Source organism: Cherax quadricarinatus, chromosome 4, assembly GCF_038502225.1.
Source record: "Cherax quadricarinatus isolate ZL_2023a chromosome 4, ASM3850222v1, whole genome shotgun sequence".
In the NCBI taxonomy this organism is placed as follows: Eukaryota; Metazoa; Arthropoda; class Malacostraca; order Decapoda; family Parastacidae; genus Cherax; species Cherax quadricarinatus.
The window spans coordinates 67,386,248-67,407,126 of NC_091295.1; the positions used below are offsets into that span (position 1 = coordinate 67,386,248).

Genomic DNA, 20,879 nt, shown 5'->3' on the forward strand with positions numbered 1-20,879 from the left:
TGGGGTGGGAAGGGCTTCCCTGGCTGGCTACCATACCTCCCAAACCTGACTTCCTACATATAAAACTCGCTTCTCACACTACATTAACCCTTAAACTGTCCAAACAGATCGACGTTCAAATCCATAGTGCTCCAAAAGTAGATCTACGTTTTTTTACATACAGGTCTCCCTCAACATTCACGTTTTCAGCTTTTGCGGGCTTCACACATTCGCGAATTCCCAACCGCCAAATTCCCAGCCGCCAAATCATATTCAAGTTTCCCGCCACCTGTGAGTCCCTACTACCCTCCCTCCGACCCCCGCAACTGGCAGCCAGCCCTCCCACCACTCAGTGTGGTGAGTGTTTTGTTTGTTCATTATTTGCTATTAAACTACAGTATAAATAATGTAAACACATTCATGACTGCATATTGGAATGGCTATTTGGACAGGTATTGGACGGTGACATCATGTGTTTACTCTTGAACACAGCAAAGAATCAAACATTTCTGCTACTGCTAATAATAACAATAGTAATAATAATAATAAAACGATATAATTGAAGAAGGAAATTGTACAAAAATACGAGGGAGTGGTTGACACATCGTCAGTGTGGCTTTGTTTATGCTGGAGTGAACATTAGTCTTCCTGCTCTTCCAAACATTTCACAATAATTCATTGTTTGGTGCTTGTAGATTGAGTGTGACTGGAGTGGTTGAGGCAGTGATAGAGGTGATAGAGGCAGTGATAGAGGCAGTGGTAGAGGCAGTGATAGAGGCAGTGATAGAGGCAGTGGTAGAGGCAGTGGTAGAGGCAGTGGTAGAGGCAGTGATATTTACTAACATATATGTTATAAATAATAATAGTACATTATGAATAACATTTATTATTATTATTATAAATGTTATTAATATTAACATGTACTATTATTATTTATAACATATGTATATGTTAGTAAATACCACTGCCTCTATCAGTGCCTCTATCACTGTCTATCACTGCCTCTTCCACTGCCTCAACCGCTGAATTATTGTTAAATGTTTGGAAGAGCAGGGAGACTAATGTTCACTCCAGCATAAACAAAGCCACACTGACGATGTGTCAACCACTCCCTCGTATTTTTGTACAATTTCCTTCTTCAATTATATCGTATTATTATTATTATTATTATTATTATTATTATTATTATTATTATTATTATTATTACTATTGTTATTATTAGCAGTAGCAGAAATGTTTGATTCTTTGCTGTGTTCAAGAGTAAACACATGATGTCACCGTCCAATACCTGTTCAAATAGCCATTCCAATATGCAGTCATGAATGTGTTTACATTATTTATACTGTAGTTTAATAGCAAATAATGAACAAACAAAACACTCACCACACTGAGTGGTGGGAGGGCTGGCTGCCAGTTGCGGGGGCCGGAGGGAGGGTAGTAGGGACTCGCATTGGTTGAGGAAGTGGTGGAGTCTATGGTATTTAATAACATACATGATATTAAAGCATAACATGTATATATTTAGTACAACTTACGACGTTTTCATGTATTTTATGACTGTTCATGGTTCAACAAGTTAAGCAGTATTGTATTATATTTCCCTACAATATATTGGGGCACCAAACATTCATGGTTTTTCAACATTCGCGAGGCTCTTGATCCCCTAACCCTCGCGAATGTTGAGGGACACCTGTATTTTCAAATATAAAAAAAAAAATGTAGATGAAAGTTTTTTACACGTTTTCAAATGTAAAAAAAAAAAATTCTACATTTTTTTACATACTTTCAAATGATAAAAAAAACGTAGATCTACATTTGGACAGTTTAAGGGTTAAGACTACAAATGTTCACAGGTAATTAATGAATGTACTGTATATGTATTTTATCCCTCTTGGGAGCTTTAATTAAATGTAGTATATTATACGTGTGTGTGGGGTGGGTTGACCTGACTGGCTACCGTACCTCCCAGACCTGACTTCCTACAAATAAAACTCACCAATCACCCGACATTAAGACTACAAATATTTTAAGGCAAGTAATGGGTGTACTGTGCAGGTATTTTACTTTTTATTGTTTTAATGCCTAGTTCTATTGCTAACGTAATATATGTTAGTGTAAATTTGCTACCTGGCATTTTTTTTTTTATTTTATTAGTATCACACTGGCCGATTCCCACCAAGGCAGGGTGGCCCGAAAAAGAAAAACTTTCACCATCATTCACTCCATCACTGTCTTGCCAGAAGGGTGCTTTACACTACAGTTTTTAAACTGCAACATTAACACCCCTCCTTCAGAGTGCAGGCACTGTACTTCCCATCTCCAGGACTCAAGTCCGGCCTGCCGGTTTCCCTGAATCCCTTCATAAATGTTACTTTGCTCACACTCCAACAGCACGTCAAGTATTAAAAACCATTTGTCTCCATTCACTCCTATCAAAAACGCTCACGCATGCCTGCTGGAAGTCCAAACCCCTCGCACACAAAACCTCCTTTACTCCCTCCCTCCAACCTTTCCTAGGCCGACCCCTACCCCGCCTTCCTTCCACTACAGATTGATACACTCTTGAAGTCACTCTGTTTCGCTCCATTCTCTCTACATGTCCGAACCACCTCAACAACCCTTTCTCAGCCCTTTGGACACTTTACCAGGTATACTCAACAGACTTATCCCCCTATAATTTTTGCACTCTCTTTTGTCCCCTTTGCCTTTATACAAAGGAACTAAGCATGCTCTCTGCCAGTCCCTAGGTACCTTACCCTCTTCCATACATTTATTAAATAATTGCACCAACCACTCCAAAACTATATCCCCACCTGCTTTTAACATTTCTATCTTTATCCCATCAATCCCGGCTGCCTTACACCCTTTCATTTTACCTACTGCCTCACGAACTTCCCCCACACTCACAACTGGCTCTTCCTCACTCCTACAAGATGTTATTCCTCCTTGCCCTATACACGAAATCACAGCTTCCCTATCTTCATCAACATTTAACAATTCCTCAAAATATTCCCTCCATCTTCCCAATACCTCTAACTCTCCATTTAATAACTCTCCTCTCCTATTTTTAACTGACAAATCCATTTGTTCTCTAGGCTTCCTTAACTTGTTAATCTCACTCTCAAAACTTTTTCTTATTTTCAACAAAATTTGTTGATAACAACATCTCACCCACTCTCTCATTTGCTCTCTTTTTACATTGCTTCACCACTCTCTTAACCTCTCTCTTTTTCTCCATATACTCTTCCCTCCTTGCATCACTTCTACTTTGTAAAAACTTCTCATATGCTAACTTTTTCTCCCTAACTACTCTCTTTACATCATCATTCCACCAATCGCTCCTCTTCCCTCCCGCACCCACTTTCCTGTAACCACAAACTTCTGCTGAACACTCTAACACTACACTTTTAAACCTACCCCATACCTCTTTGACCCCATTGCCTATGCTCTCATTAGCTCATCTATCCTCCAATAGCTGTTTATATCTTACCCTAACTGCCTCCTCTTTTAGTTTATAAACCTTCACCTCTCTCTTCCCTGATGCTTCTATTCTCCTTGTATCCCATCTACCTTTTACTCTCAGTGTAGCTACAACTAGAAAGTGATCTGATATATCTGTGGCCCCTCTATAAACATGTACATCCTGAAGTCTATTCAACAGTCTTTTATCTACCAATACATAATCCAACAAACTACTGTCATTTCGCCCTACATCATATCTTGTATACTTATTTATCCTCTTTTTCTTAAAATATGTATTACCTATAACTAAACCCCTCTCTATACAAAGTTCAATCAAAGGGCTCCCATTATCATTTACACCTGGCACCCCAAACTTACCTACCACACCCTCTCTAAAAGTTTCTCCTACTTTAGCATTCAGGTCCCCTACCACAATTACTCTCTCACTTGGTTCAAAGGCTCCTATACATTCACTTAACATCTCCCAAAATCTCTCTCTCCTCTACATTCCTCTCTTCTGCAGGTGCATACACGCTTATTATGACCCGCTTTTCGCATCCAACCTTTACTTTAATCCACATAATTCTTGAATTTACACATTCATATTCTCTTTTCTCCTTCCATAACTGATCCTTCAATATTACTGCTACCCCTTCCTTTGCTCTAACTCTCTCAGATACTCCAGATTTAATCCCATTTATTTCCCCCCACCGAAACTCCCCTACCCCTTTCAGCTTTGTTTCGCTTAGGGCCAGGACATCCAACTTCTTTTCATTCATAACATCAGCAATCATCTGTTTTTTGTCAACTGCACTACATCCATGCACATTCAAGCATCCCAGTTTTATAAAGTTTTTCTTCTTCTCTTTTTTAGTAAATGTCTACAGGAGAAGGGGTTACTAGCCCATTGCTCCCGGCATTTTAGTCGCCTCATACGACATGCATGGCTTATGGAGGAAAGATTCTTTTCCACTTCCCCATGGACAATAGAAGAAATAAAGAAGAACAAGAGCTATTTAGAAAAAGGAGAAAAACCTAGATGTATGTATATATATATATGCATGTGCATGTCTGTGAAGTGTGACCAAAGTGTAAGTAGGAGTAGCAAGATATCCCTGTTATTTAACGTGTTTATGAGACAGAAAAAGAAACCAGCAATCCTACCATCATGCAAAACAGTTACAGGTTTCTGTTTCACAGTCATCTGGCAGGACGGTAGTACTTCCCTGGGTGGTTGCTGTCTACCAACCTACTACTGGCATTTATATGCATTTATAAGTGGAGTGTGAGCAGGGCAATATTTAGTGAAGGATTCCGGGAAACCAGTTATTTTTATATATCCGGACTTGACTGCTGGAAATGGGAAGTACAAAGCCTGCACTTTAAAGGAGGGGTTTGGGATATTGGCAGTTTGGGATAAAGGCAGTTATATATCTTTATATAAGCTTCTAAACTGTTGTATCTGGGCACCTCTGCAAAGACAGTGATTATGTATGAGTGAGGTGAAAGTGTTGAATGATGATAAAGGTATTTTCGTTTCGGGGATTTTCTTTCTTTTTGGGTCACCCTGCCTCGGTGGGAGACGGCCGATTTGTTGGGAAAAAAAAATAAAAATTCAAGAATTAAGTATATCAGAATAAAGGTGGAATGCAATAAATGGATTAGAGTATATGCACCTGTGAGGTGAGAGGTGAAGAAACTTTTTTTTCATAGGTGTTAGATGTGAAAGTGGAAGAACTGGAAAGATGGAAAGGGTATTTTGATGAGTTGTTGAGTGTTAATGATGATGAAGCAGTGATTTCATGAACTGGGCAAGAAAGGATAACATCATATAAGAGTGAAGTGTGTGTGATGAAGTGAATAGAATGCAAGGAAAGTACAGCAGCAAGAATATATGGGATGAAGACATTAAAAGCAGATAGGGATGTATTGATGGAGTGGTTGATGTATTTGCTCAATATGTGAACAAAGGGAAGGTACCAAAAGATTGGCAAAGAGCATGTATGGTTCCCATGTATAACGAAAAAGAGAGACAAGAGGATTTATTATTAATAAAAGGGTTAAAGGTAGTATTGCAGAGGAGCAGGGAAGATTTGGGAAGGGTCAACAATGTGTAGACCAGGTGTTTACACTGATAAACGTAAGTGACCAGTGTGTAGGTAGTGGCTGTTGCATTTATGGATTTACAAATGGCATATGATAGGGTGGATGGTAGAGCCATGTAGTAGATGTTGTAAATGTATAGAACAGGGGATAGGGTAATAAAAGCAGTTAGGAGTTTTTATGCAGAAAGTGAGAATCAGGTTAGGGTATGCAGGAGGGAGGTGGACTTACACAAGACTGCATGATGTCACCATGGTTGTTCCACACCTTTATATAGAATAAGTTGTAAAAGTAGTGAATACCAGGATGTTAGAAGTGTGGGATTAGAAGATGTCGGATCTGATACATAGTAGTTCCTCTTTACTGATGACACAGTTTTGGGGAGAGATTCTTAAGACACATTACAAAGTTTAGTAAAAGAGTAAAAGAGGGTATGTAAAAGTAGAAAATTAAAGTAAACTTAGAATAGAGCAAGGTGATATGGAGTAACAAAAAATCTAGGCAACGACTGAATATCAGACTGGAGGTAGGGAGGGAGAATGGAGGCAGTGGATGTATTCATACATTTGGGAGTGAACATGTCAGCAGATGGGTCTATGAAAGACAAGGTGAACCACAGGACAGATAATGGAAAAAAAAGGGGTAAGTAGTTCACCGAAGCATCTGGGGAATAAAAATTTACCTAAGAAGGCAAAAAAAAAGGGAATGTGCCATAATAGTGATACCAAAACTTCTGTATGGGTGCAAGGCGTGAACATGAATACAGCAGCAAGTTGGCTAGAGGCAATGGAGGAGTGATGCCAGAGTAGTGTGTGGTGTGAATATTATAGAGAACATGGGGTCACCAAGGATATAATTCAAAGGACTGAGGGCTTGCAGAGATGACTTGGGAATTTAGAGATGATGGAAAGGAATAGGATGATGATGGGAGTGTACAACTCTGGAGTGGAAGGAAAGAAAGGAAAGGTTCATCCCAAGAATGGCTAGAGGGAAGAGGTAAAGGTGGTTTCAAGTTTGAGGGACTTGAGCATCCAGCAGTTTTTGTAAGCACGTTAATTAGGACTAAATGGAATAACTTTTCTTTTAATGGACAAGCTATTGAACTGTGAGCAAGGTAACATTTATGAAGGAATTTAGGAGAACTTCTCATAAGGGAACAATCCACAAACATCTCCAAGTAGACCAGCAGTTTCACAGCTCCTCTGACTCAATAAAAGTTATCATGAATCAACACTATATGATCATGGCAAAACAATATCAACTGGCCACAAAAGGTAAATAAAATTACATTACTGTACTTTTAATCTTTATTTTCAATGTTTATTATAACTGATATGGTACAGTACTGAATCATGCATAGCAATTTTTGTTTTTGCTAATTAACTTTATTTAAAATTACTGGACATCTGGCATTATCAGGTACTATTTCCTCACCACTGGTCTACTGAATTGAAATTTTACTTGAAATTATTTCAGGATTTAAGTAAGCAATGCACAGGCCTCTTGCATATCTTGAAATAAAAATTCTGTGCAAGACATAACACTACGAAAATATAGATGGTACAATACATGAATACACAATTAAGCACATTGATACAAATAAAAATATCCATTAAAAACCATACACACACAATCACAGGAATGAATACTATAAGTCACAATAAAAACTATCAGCAAAACATTAAAAGAATCTCTTGAATGCTCACTAAAGTCTTGACAGACACCTCAATGATTGTAGGTCAAGAAAAAAAAAAAATTCAAGTCTGACCAGAGGTGCAGGAACATTGATAAAATATGCACCAATCAGCAGCCTGCCACAAACCATACCATGGGTTGGGTTTGATCCCGCGGTCAGAGAGTCTCAAAACTCCAGACCGTCGTGTTAGCCACTGGGCCAGCTAGCTTCAATAAGATTCATCCAACTAGGTATATTTCTACACCACAGTAAGGCTAGCAATCATGTCTTAATGATTTTGCGAGTCAGCCTGCCACAAGCTGTATAAAAATGGTTAGAAAATCCATATGCATGTGACAATGCGCAAGATATATATATCTCATAGTGATGATAGTCGTTGAAAGAGGTTGGTCCTGCTGAACTCAGTACAGTTTGCTGCTTGTTTGAAGTGACCACTGGGACTACAATTTCGCTAGTGCATAACACAGTACTACAGACTGCTAGCAGTGATTGTCTGATTATGAGTACATAGTCAGCAAGTCCAGTCTCAGGTCAGGTTGCTTAAGTAGAATAACCCTCAAAACCAATTACATATATGTAACAGCAGTCCTGGAGGTTATCAATAAACCGGGTGCATCATATAACCCTTTGTTGTCCTAAAGTATAAAATATTAATCATTCAGACACTAAGTACACAGGAGTAACAGGTCTGCATACCTTTAGCAGATGTCTCATCAATTACCAAGTCTCCAAGATCTTCATCAGATTCATCTGATTTCTGGTCCGATGTATCTGCTCCTGGAGTACTGTTCTGGAGCTGTTTTTTAACTGGTTTTGCAACAGTATTCTTGGGAGTGTTTGGAGCAGAGTTAACACTAGCCACCTCTGGTGGAACAGTCTGAAAAAACATAATACATTAGAACATATGAATGATTTAAATTAAATTCATTAATCCAGTGCAATAACACTAATTGCCCTGCTGATAATTAAAAAAAATGGAAAAAAATATAACATAGTGGTAGTAGTAGTAAGAGGGGGCACAATGTGGTGGTAGTAGTAATAGTGTTAATGAAACAAATGAAAAGAGAGAAAAAGGAGTACTGCAGGAGAGCTAATGGCCCACAAGAATAGGACAAAACCCCAGGAGAAAAAAAAAAAAAACAGGACATAACCCACCAGGCAGAAGAAAGGAGAGGCAAAGAAAATACAGTGGACCCTCGACCAACGATATTAATCCGTTCCTGAGAGCTCACTGTTAGTCGAAACTATCGTTAGTTGAGTTAATTTTCCCCATAAGGAATAATGGAAATCAAATTAATCCGTTTCTGACACCCCAAAGTATTAAAAAAAAAAAAAAATTTTACCACATGAAATATTAATTTGAATATACACAAACTGAAGAAGACATGTACAATTACATGGCACTTACCTTTATTGAAGATCTGGTGATGACTGATGGGATGGGAGGAGGGGAGTGTGTGGATGGTGTTAGTGTTCAGAAGGGGAATCCCCTTCCATTAGGACTTGAGGTGTCAAGTCCTTTTCCAGGGTTACTTCCCTTCTTTTAATGCCACTAGGACCAGCTTGAGAGTCACTGGACCTCTGTCACACAACATATCTGTCCATAGAGGCCTGTACCTCCCATTCCTTTATGACATTCCTAAAGTGCTTCACAACATTGTCAGTGTACAGGTTGCCAACACAGCTTGCAGTAGCTGTGTCAGGGTGATTTTCATCAAAAAAGGTTATCACACTATGTATGCCACTACGATTCTTAAATCTCTCAAACCAACCTTTGCTGGCCTTAAATTCACTCACATTACCACTAGTTGCAGGCATTTTTCTAATTAAATCGTCATGCAACTTCCTAGCCTTTTCACATATGATCGCTTGAGAGATGCTATCTCCTGTTATCTGTTTCTCGTTTATCCACACCAATAACAGTCTCTCAACATCTTCTATCACTTGCGATCTCAGTTTCGAAAACTTAGTTGCACCTTTGGCAAGAACAGCTTCCTTGATTGCCGTTTTCTTGGCCACAATAGTAGCGATGGTTGATTGGGGTTTTGTATACAAACTGGCCAACTCAGAGACATGCACTCCACTTTCATACTTAGCAATGATCTCTTTCTTCATATCCATAGTAATTCTCACCCTTTTTGCTGTAAGGTTGGCACTAGAAGCTTTCTTGGGGCCCATGGTGACTTATTTTGCAGGTGCAATCGCTAAAAACGCTGTGATAATATGAAATGTTCCGATTGTATGTTTGGATGGGACCGCGGTGGCTGACTGGCTTGTAAATACTGGCACCCACGGGACAAGTAAGGCACGCTTAGGCCACAAGTGGACGCGTCTCGAATGGAACGAATCATGTTGGTCGAGTTTTTTAGCGCTAGTCGAGGCAAAATTTTTGCGTTAAAATGTATCGCTAGTCGGATTTAACGTTAGACGATGCCATCGTTAGTCGAGGGTCCACTGTATAGGAAAGGAGAAGAGTTAAAGATCAGGTCAAATCACGAGGGCTCTGAAGTTTTTGAGCAATGGACAATGTAATGAGAAAGGAAGGCTTCTACAAAGCCAGGATTAAGATTCATATTAAGAAAGCTGTATATAAGGGAAAAAGACATCACTTGTGAAGGCTAGAAGTGTAGATAACTTTGGCAGAGGATGACCAATTAACAGGATGACTGTGATCTCTAGCATGACAGAAAAGAGCATTACTGAAGTCATGTCCTGAAGTCTGTCAGAAAGAGAGCAGCCAGTTTCTCCAAAGTATGAGAGAGGACAAGAGGAGCAGGAAATGGAGGTGTACCCAAATATTTACTCATTTGCTTGGTAAAATACAGAGCATCTCATTAGTCTGTACACTTGTACACTAGCTTTACTAGGCCCTTATTACCTGTACTTGCTTGGCCAGCTCTACAAGAGGGATGGAGGACCCAGCCATATAGGTGATACAGAACTCCATACACTTATTATCAGTACACTGCTGGCAAATCTGTTCACAATTATAAAACTATGGCAAGTGGGTTTTATGACTTGACATGCTGTTGGCATGAGGGAAATCAATTAGCCAGACTTGAGTCATGGAGGTGAGAAGTACAGAGCCTGCACTCTGAAGGAAGAGTGGAGACATTCACAGTTTGGAGGAGCATCTGAGCTGTAGTATCAGAGTGCCTCTGGTAAGACAGTGATGGTGAAAGTGTTTCGTCTTTTTGGGGGTCACCTTACCTCGGCGAGAGACAGCCGTGTATTAAGAAATATTTAATTTAGAGAAAAAAGCTGTGCGTATGTAATATACAGTAAACCCTCAATATAACAGATAAATGTGGTAGGGGAGTGAATGTCCAATTGTCTGTTAAATTAGAACCGTAAAAAGCAGAAATAAAATGCATTAAAGTACTCTATTGTACACCTGATATAGTAGTATATACACAATTTACAGATATACTACAATAAACACCAAAAATAACAAGTGGAGTTTGGCCGAAAGTTTAAAAGTACAGTATATTATATCAGAGTCCATTATATGTACTGAGTACTGAGCACTTATTTTCCCAAAAATGTATTTACTTAGGAATAAGCTACCAAAATGACTTGAATGAAGTTGCATTTTCCTCAGATGTGGCACAAATTTTGGATTACCTGGAAGTTTGGAGTTCCCTGTATCAAAATAGTGAAACGCAGTAATGCCAATTTTTTACATGCCACTTTTTTTTTTTAATTTACACAAAAACTAGCATGACAACCTAACTTCACCTTACTAAAATTTACATAAAATAAAAAATAATTTACCTTTCCTATCTAAGAATTCAAAAAATTATTTCACTGCATTCCTTGGGAAGAGAAAGTGGGAAAGTTTGAGTTTAGACATTCATTGCACATGGCTCATCATTGTTCCTTTCAAAGACAAAAGTCAAGATACGTACTTCAGTTGTTTTAAAGACCCAGTGAAACTGCTCACTGTATCTGCAGATTTTTTTCTCTCTAATACATGTAAAATATCTCTCAAATGGGTACATTCTTAGAAAAAGGACGCCAACAAATTAAACAGTCACATGCATTTATTCTGCATTCACATAGTTCCTGGAAATGTTTCATAATATGATTCAAGGAAATTTGAAAGAAAAGGATAATCAACTAAAAATTATTGACTGAATGTCTATTATACACGAAGATGCAATTATTTTTGTACTTTCTGCATACACCCAATGTAAATAAAGTAAAGATAAATAGAATTTTATGTATCATTCTACTAATTCATATGCCACTATTTATAAAAGAAATATCTGGCAGTGTGAAATTTTCAAGGAATTTCATCATACTTAGGAACCACTTCAGAAACCAACATAAAATATTTAGTTTTCCAGGATTTTTTTCATCTCTGGTCTAAGAGCAGCTTTTTTTTTCACTCATTACGTTCACTACGCTAACTTGTTAGGGATGTCTAGAGAACCTCGTCCTTATAACGAACATACAACACATACACTTGTCAATGAGATGGAGATCACACTAACTAATAAAGGATGCCTATGTTACAAGATGCTCTCACTTCCACCCAACAGGTCTCCACAAAAAAAAAAAAAAAACTTACTATGTTGGGGTCAAAATTGGGATTATGTATTATCTGCCAGAGTCCTTCATTGAAGCCTTTCCTCTTCTGGGGCTTGCCAAATCTTTCAAGATTATCCTTGTATGAAAATATGTCATCTGGTTTCAAAGTTGCTCTGCAATTAAATTTAAGTATGGATGTCAAGTAAAACATTTAATTATACTGTGCTTCCAATTATTCAATATGTATATAAATTTGCCCTTTAGAATCCAACATAAAAAAAAAAAAAGTATATAAATTTGCCCTTTAGAATCCAACATAACTACAGGACAAAAACCATTAAGGACAATATTCTAATGAATAAAAAAAGTTTTTCAATTTCAAAAAATTAGCCAAATCAAAGATAAAATATACTGCAAAGAAAAGGCAGCTAGGGGCAGCAAAGATGTCATTTTTGATGGGGGTGGAATTTGTTGTTACTTGAGTTACTGTCACCTTTCTGTCAGCTTGAACCAGTTTGGCCTTTCTCCTCTGGTCTCTCATTATTGAGGCATTTTTGCCAACAGAACTACTGTTCACTGGATGTTTGGTGTTTTCACCAAACTCTACGGACTATTGTGCATGAAAATCCCAGTCACTTATGTCATGTTTCTTCCCCATTCTGATGTTCAGTCTGACTAACGACCAAATCTCTTGGCAATGTCTTCATACTTTTAAGCACTGAGGTGCTACCTTGTGACTGGCTGATAAGATATTTGCATTAATGACCAGGAGTACAGATGTACCTAATAAGCAGCCATTGATACAAAATAGTTTTCACTTCTTGGTTATACAGTGTAATTTTTATTTTTATGAGAGCAACCATTTTCTACAATGGTAGGATGACTCAAAGACACAAAATCACATCAACCATCTAATAACTGTCATGCCAGAACTGAATGGATATCACAAAAATAACCCTCCAAACTACAGCATAACTACTCAGCCTTCAGAGTACAAGATCTTTATTTTCCACCTCCAGAACTCATGACTGGCTAAATAGTTTCCCTGAATTCAAAAACATTACTTTAATCATATGCTGACAACATCTCAAATCCCACAAACCAACTGTTTCCAGTAAACTCTGATTAAAAAAAAAAAAAAAAAGCACATGGATACATGCTCACCAAGTTAACAAATATATAATATACTACGTACTCCCAAAACAAACTCCTGCTTGCCTTAATTTATATGAGCTCAACAAAGTTACAAGATTTATTTTAACATATGAAAGTGTCCTGTATATCTGCCACCTAATTACAAATTTGTGCTATAGCATAACTAATTGTAGCTATAGACTCTCTACTATAGTAACAACTACTGTCTGTGATAATCGCACATCACTTTTGGTCTTTAAAAAGAGTTGTCGGCACATCACAAATTAATGTGTGCTCTCATGATAATGGCATCAAATTCTGTTTGAAACCTTTCACCTTTGAGCAGAGGAAAGAAAACTGATTCACCTGAACAAAGTAAAGTTAGCAACTTTACTTAGGGAAATAATATACTTAACACTTAAAGGCTGACATTTTTATAGAAGCATTATAGTTTTTACCAACAATTTGTTGAGAAGACACCAATTAATTTAACGCCGTCAACCTTCACAAACTGTCTTAATCACACCTACCAATTGGCAAAATAGCAATTTTAAATTTACAAATTATTTTCAAGCAAATACCTTTAACTAAAAAAATAACTAAATATAAAAAGTTATGAATTTGCACATTAAATTATGAATACAAATGACTAAAAGTAATCAATGAGCACTAATTGCAGTGCAAGTTTTAGCTACTTACGTTTCATAGGTTCCATAAAACAAAACTGGATACTTTTTGAGAGGCTTGCCTGATGGATCTGGTTCAAAGTTCTCTACCTGAAAGACGATAATTCTGTGTAAGTCTGACTGCTCTGGTACAGGTATCCATTTTGGACAACTAGTAGCCCTTGGATTTTCAAAATTCCCTTTAGGCAAATGAGACAGTACATTTATTCAGTCCATAATGGCCAGACCCAACTGTGCTCATGACCTGACCAACTGACACATCTACACCATCAAGTCACCAGTTAAACTATAATAAAAGCCAATAGAGTTTGCATGTAATGTCTATGGATGGGAACAAATACATAAATTATATTTACTGTATATTTACATTTGGAAAGAAAATGAAGTTATGTATTTGTGCGTAACTCTTAGTTAATATTCAAATTTGCTGTATTTGCTGCAAAAATAGTTAAAATACAGTAAAAAAAAAATTTGCATATCTAAAATCTGGTTATCTCTAATTTGATCCGATTCTGTTTGACAATTTGTTCATCCAGAGTTTATCCACACCAGCTTCCAATGTTTCAGTAGATTGGCTCCTTAATATTGCAGGGAAGTTCTTTCGTCCTGATACGTGCAAAATAACTCTCAATTTGAAAGGGTTAATGTTTGTAAAGTGCAACCAGACAGATTTAGGGCAATTAGGTATACATGCTTAAGTGTGGAAATTTAGAGGAAAACATACTATAAATCTTTTTTGAGTAGTAATATATTAGGAGAGAGAAAAAGTATTTGATGTCTGATAAGACCTGATGATCCTGAACCGCACAAAACTACACTGGTGTACTGTGTTTCTATTACCAAACATTTTTAAGCTAAAAATACACAATTATTTTATGTTCTATCTTTGTGTGCTGAAACTATTAATATATTAATCCTTCATATTTCACAGCTGTTCAAACAGGTGGTGATTAGTGTTCTACAGCATTGCCACAAGTGAGACAGCACCAGACAACTAGTACTATACAGCACAGTATGTAGAAATACAGTACAACCTCTCCTCACTTAGCAACGTACTCGTTTACTGACGACTCAGACTTACGACAGGCTCTGACCAGTATTCATACCTAAATAATGTATATTACAGCTGATTTCCTCTATTCTGTTTATTTCAATATATGGTACACTACTGTATAAAAATTTAAAAATATACTAGAAATGTTATAAATGGTGCACAAGTGACATTAAAACAATATCAAAGATAGACAATCCAAACTCACTATCATTATAGTAAGCTCCTCACTTAGCGATGAATTCGTTTAACGACGTGGTCTTAGGAACGGAACTCAGTCGTTAAGTGAGGAGAGGCTGTATAGTATCCAATATCTTTATGATTTGTTGAGACAAACCATCGTTGCATTAGGCTTTATAGAGGAAAAAAGACGTCAAATTGCAAATTTGAAGATGTAGAGATTACTAAAGCTTGGGGAAAAATAAATTTTCATAATATAGGTAGCAATACTACATGAGCAGTTCTATCAAAACTGTCCTTTTTATCAGGCACTATACTTATAAGAGAAGTTTGAATTAATGGTAGGCAAGCTGTTAATTAATATTTAATTTAGGGTAGTATTCTCAAAAGATTAAATGTAAAATTGGGGATAACTGTTTGCTCAAATAGGTTAAGGAGGGTTTAAAAGTTTGATTCTTGCTTGAACTTTTATTTTATAGTTAGTGTACATGCATATCTTAGTGGGTAGGAAATGAAAAAATAAAGATAATTTATGATGTAATAATAGTTTTGTTATTCGCAGTACGGAAGATTAAATATTAGATTAGGATTTGATTTAGTAAATTATAAAAAGCTTGATGAAATTTTATGCCAGCAATCGCGGTTAGATTTAAAAGCTTAGTAAAAGTATTTTAGTTTAGGTTATTCTTATATTTTAAGGGTTAAATTGAGATTTATAACAATAAAAGGTGAAATTGGTTTATTGAAAATAAATGGAAGTTGCATTATAAAGGGGAAGAGGCCTGAAAGTTAAGATATAAACCAGGATTAGATACCCTGCTATACTTAAAAGGTAAGAAATAAAACTTGAATATTAGTAGATATGGTCTTTAAATTTAAAGAATTTGGCAGTATTTTAGTCTTGTTAGAGGAACCTGTTCTGTAAATGATACAACAGAATCTTACTTACTCTTGTTTAACAGTTTGTATACCGTCATTATTAGATAACCCTTATTGGGTAAGTTATTGAAATTTAAGAAGTTAAAGTATATTAGATCAAGGTGCAGTTTATGGGTGAGAAGAAATGGGTTACAATAAAATTTTATTTATACGTATCAGTGATTGAACAGTTTCTGTGAAGGAGGATTTAATTGTAACATACAATTTAGTAAGTTAGTGTGATATGAGAACTAAAAGATATACAGCAAATGTTAGAAGCATTTATTTGACTTAACATAACTCAAACTGTTTTATTTTTCTTATTATGGAACTATACACAAAATTTCAATATGAATATTTTACTATTTTCAGTATAGTACATGAAAATTATGGTAAAATACCTCTGTATTCAAAATTGGAATTTATTAATACTTGAAGGCTTAAATATGATTTATACTTATGGCTTCATACTGTATATTTTATTCCTACAGGTGGGCCCCGCTTACACAGCAGGTTAAGTTCCAGGCTACTGCTGTAAAGTGAAAATCACTGTAAATGCACATGAAACCTAACATGTTCACACTATTAAATATTAAGTGAGCAATATAGCTAGGCCTAAAAAATGCATATACAATACACACCTGACTTAATATTTTCGTCCTTAGCACATGGTGAATATATTTATTGTACGAAGTGCGAATAAATGAAAAATGGGTATACTGTAACTGAAAACTGCTGCATTAGTGAAATGCTGTAAAGCAAGGCCTGCCTGTATTTCTTCCTTTTGTATTTCATGTCTAATTCAGGGTTTCCAAAAATAAATACTCATCATCATCATAGGTTGGGTGATCCAGAATTTGGTAAAGGAAATTGTGTTGTTCTCTCTTGAAGACTTCTATACACTTGTTTCTTCTGGTAAGATGAATAAACAAAAAGATGGATGGGAAATTAAATGGTGGTCCTGGTATTGGCAGGTCCAGCACTTTGCCACTGAGCTACAGGGCTTTTAATAAGATGTTAAAAAGTCTGGGACCAAAGATACAGCGGACCCCCGCATAACGATTACCTCCGAATGCGACCAATTATGTAAGTGTATTTATGTAAGTGCGTTTGCACGTGTATGTTTGGGGGTCTGAAATGGACTAATCTACTTCACAATATTTCTTATGGGAACAAATTCGGTCAGTACTGGCACCTGAACATATTTCTGGAGTGAAAAAATATCGTTAACCGGGGGTCCACTGTATTTATATTTTTTCTTACTGTGCCCATGGCACAATAAATCACTAGTTTACTCTACACATTCTCACATTTCTCACTCCAGTATGTTGTTATAGCTGTGTGCAGATTTGGGACCAGGCCCTCAAGCACCTTCCATGCATACTTTATCCTGATCTCTCTCCTCCACTCCAGTAGCACACATTGAGGGATTTCAGGTATTCCCAGGAATTTAACCCTTTCAAGGTTTCCAACGTACTAGTACGGCTTACGCACCAGGGTTACTGACACACTAGTACGCATAAATTCTAGCGCCTTCAAATCAAGTGGGAAAAGGCTGGTAGGCCTAGATGTGAGAGAATGGGTGTGCCTGGTCGGTGTGCACGGTAGAAAAAAAATCTGGGACCCAGTGGTGCATTGTGGGAATGTCATTTTAGTACACCTTGTTCACCATGCCTCACGGTAAGAAACTCCTCACTCCTCGGCGAATTGGGACACTTTTGTTCCCCAGTGACAGTTCTAATACAGATGGAAGTGCCAATGAAGATGAGTTTCAAGGTTTTGATGAGGTTATGACTGAAACTAATGACCATAATACTGGTAATAGTGAGGAAAACCCAGACAACCCTCAGCCTTCCACCTCTGATGCTGGGCCATCTTGTTCACGTTCAGTTGTACCAGAACAAACGAGGAAACTCCTATTTTCCCATATCCTGGACATAAATGTGAGCATTGGTGATGATAGTGATAGTGAATATGAACTACAAGCTCTTGAAAACAGTTCAAGTAGCGATAGTGAAGTGGAATATTCTCCAGTGAAGCATCAGTATATACAACGGTATATGCGCTCTGGTAGTGTGCCATGTGCTATTCCAAGGGGAAGGAGTACATCTCGGAGTACATCCCATGGCTGTACAAAAGGAACAGATAGTGAAAACGAAGATGAAGATGTTGCAATTGGGATGGAAAATGTGCATGGTGGTGGTAGTGGTGGTGCCAGCTGTGAGGCACCAGCAGTGGGCCATGCTGCCACCCATGCTGCTGCCTCAACTGATCTACAACAAAGGCCACCATCCCCCACCCACCCACCCACCACACCAGCCTCCACAACCACAACCTCCACAACAACAACCTCCACAACCACAAACTCCAAAACCACAACCACCTGTCAATATCCAGTACCCACTAGCAGACTGCACCTGGGTTTGGCAGGAAGCTGACAATTTTGTTCCCAATCCTCATCACTTTGATGAAACTTGTACACTTGGGAACAATGCCACTGAACTGGAATGTTTTGAGTTATTCTTTGACGAACCCCTGATGGAAATTATTGTCGGGGAAAGCAACAGATACTTCGAGTACACCATGGCAAACACAATACTTTCACCAAAATCACGCCTACACCAGTGGATGGAGACAACTGTGGCTGAGATGTATCTTATCTTTGCCACAATAATGCTTATGCCACATGTGTATAAGTACAGTGTCAAATCATACTGGTCAACAGACCACCTGATTGCAACCCCAGGTTTCAGCGATATAATGTGAGTGAATCAATTTGTGCTACTATTACGTATGCTTCACTTCTCAAACAAAACCAGGCCTGACAGAAACAACAGGTTATATAAGATTAGGAATGTGTTTGTGTATCTGAAAGAGAAATTCAATATGTATTTTTATATCTTCAGGAAGCTTGTTATTGATGAGTCTCTGATTCTGTTCAAATGAAGACTCTCATTCAAGTAGCATATACCAAGCAAGAGGAAACGCTTTGGTATAAAGTTATTTGTGCTTTGTGACTGCTACAGTGGTCTTGTATTGGATATTACTGTGTACACTGAAAGTTATACTTTGCAAAATACCAGGAAGTTACTGGGCATCTCTGGTGATGTGGTTAGAACAATGATGGAACCATATCTTGGTAAGGGGCATATATTATATACTGATAACTGGTACACAAGCCCCTCACTTGGTACTCTTTTGTGAGTGAACATGACAGATGTGTGTGGCACAGTGCATGCAAATCGTAAACATATGCCCAGGTTTGACACTGGCACTCATAGAGGTGAGGTGCAGGCGTTTGCTGCCAATGACATCATGGCATTTCGGTGGCATGACAAACGAGATGTCACACTGTTGTCATCAGTTCACCCTAGCGAAATGACAAACACTGGCAGGTAGAATAGAGAGACCAATGAACCCATTCTAAAACCTGCAGCTGTGATTGATTACACCTTCAGTATGTGTTCAGTAGACAAATGTGACATGCAGATTGGGTTTGCTGATTGTGTTCACAAGAGTTATAAGTGGTACATAAAAATCTTTTTCCATATTCTGGACATTTCCATGCTCAATGCTTATAATATGTATAAGATGAGGACCAGAAACAAACCACCATATGGCAAATTTTGTTTGCCTGTCATCAGACAAATTGTATTCAAGTACCAAGGAACAACACCTGCAATAGAAAACTGCCCACTAAATTATCAACAACTACCTTCTCGTCTGAAGCTTGGTGATCACTTCCTAATAAAACTGCCTGCTACTGCTTTCAAGAAAAAGGCTCAAAAGAGGTGTTACATCTGTGCACACACAAAGAACACCCACAACAACGCAGAGACACTCGTTTTATGTGTGAGGAGTGCAAAACACCACTGTGCATGATATCGTGTTTCAAAAACTTCCATAGGCTGCAGAACTTCCAGAAACATGTCCTGTGACTGTATATGTGTATAGAAAATATAGAAAAATAGTAATAAACAACATTTTATATTGTTCGTTTGTGTAAACAAGTTTTGTAAACAATATAGTGACAACAGAGTTTGTGCAGTTATTGTATAGTATAGAAAGAGAAAAAAACTTACAAAATAGTGCTCATATTGGTCTCACAGGCCATAAAAAAATACTTGAAAAAAAAATTAAAAAATAATACAAAGTAGAAAAAAGTAAATAAAAAATTACTGGATGACCAGCAGTCAGCGATGATGCCACATGCGGCTCATTTTCTGTCAACTTCACGCCTCCATATCTCAGTAAGTGGAAATATAAACACATATGCAGTATAATGTGATCCTTTATTGACTACGTTTCGCCCACACAGTGGACTTTTTCAAGTCACAAACAGAACTCTGTTTGTGACTTGAAAAAGCCCACTGTGTGGGCAAAACGTAGTCAATAAAGGATCACATTATACTGCATATGTGTTTATATTTCCATTGTGTCGGCATTTTATACCATTTATTTCCATCTCGGTAAGTATTGATGGAAAAAAAAAATTTTTTAGCCTATAATGTTTAGAAAAAAAAATCTACCTTTTCATATGAAAAAAATAATTTTTTTTTTTTAATTTTTCGACCCTGAGAACAAGTCTGGGAGAGGACCTGTCTACCCTGAAAGGGTTAAATACATTATTGGCTCTTATGTGGGTCATCAGATAATCACTGAACATGTTCCAGCTCTGATATCTCTCTTGCCCTGAACACAGTTGTTAACACTGAACTATATCCTAAGCAAGAGATCACAGGTAATTTGAACAGTGTCACCATTGGCATCATTTGCCTTGCTTTGAAAGTTCTCACATCCACCTCGTCATTTTCCTGGCCTTTGTGATATCTGTCTTATTGTGTTCCTTGAACTAAATGTATGATCTGTTTTTTGAAACAATCCTCAGTGTTTTGGCAGGGTTTGTTAAAAAAAAAAAATGACATTCTCTCAATTATGATTAAATAGTAATAGGGTTAAGACACATTTGTTGTATATACAATGATAGGAAGCACCATTACCATGTTGAACAAGATATCCATTATTCCACATTTACAGCTTTTACTATTGTACATTATATAAACATCATTCAGGATAAAAGAATGTGTAGAAATTGCATACTCATAATAAAACTGAGCATTATATCAAGGAATTTTAT

The 20,879-nt window shown here is 37.3% G+C and overlaps 1 protein-coding gene across 5 annotated transcripts in view; it reads right to left on the reverse strand.

The window, feature by feature from the left end:
- The window catches only part of LOC128684457 (hepatoma-derived growth factor-related protein 2), an 82,481-nt gene that overhangs the window by 59,444 nt on the left and 2,158 nt on the right, over positions 1–20,879 (reverse strand). For all 5 annotated transcript variants that reach the window (XM_053770629.2, XM_053770632.2, XM_053770631.2 and 2 more), the window contains exons 2-4: positions 13,607–13,683; positions 11,814–11,946; positions 7,937–8,117 (exon numbers count right to left, since the gene is read on the reverse strand). In XM_053770629.2, coding sequence (XP_053626604.2) covers positions 7,937–8,117; positions 11,814–11,946; positions 13,607–13,683 — 391 coding nt within the window. The remainder of the gene's footprint in view (positions 1–7,936; positions 8,118–11,813; positions 11,947–13,606; positions 13,684–20,879) is intronic.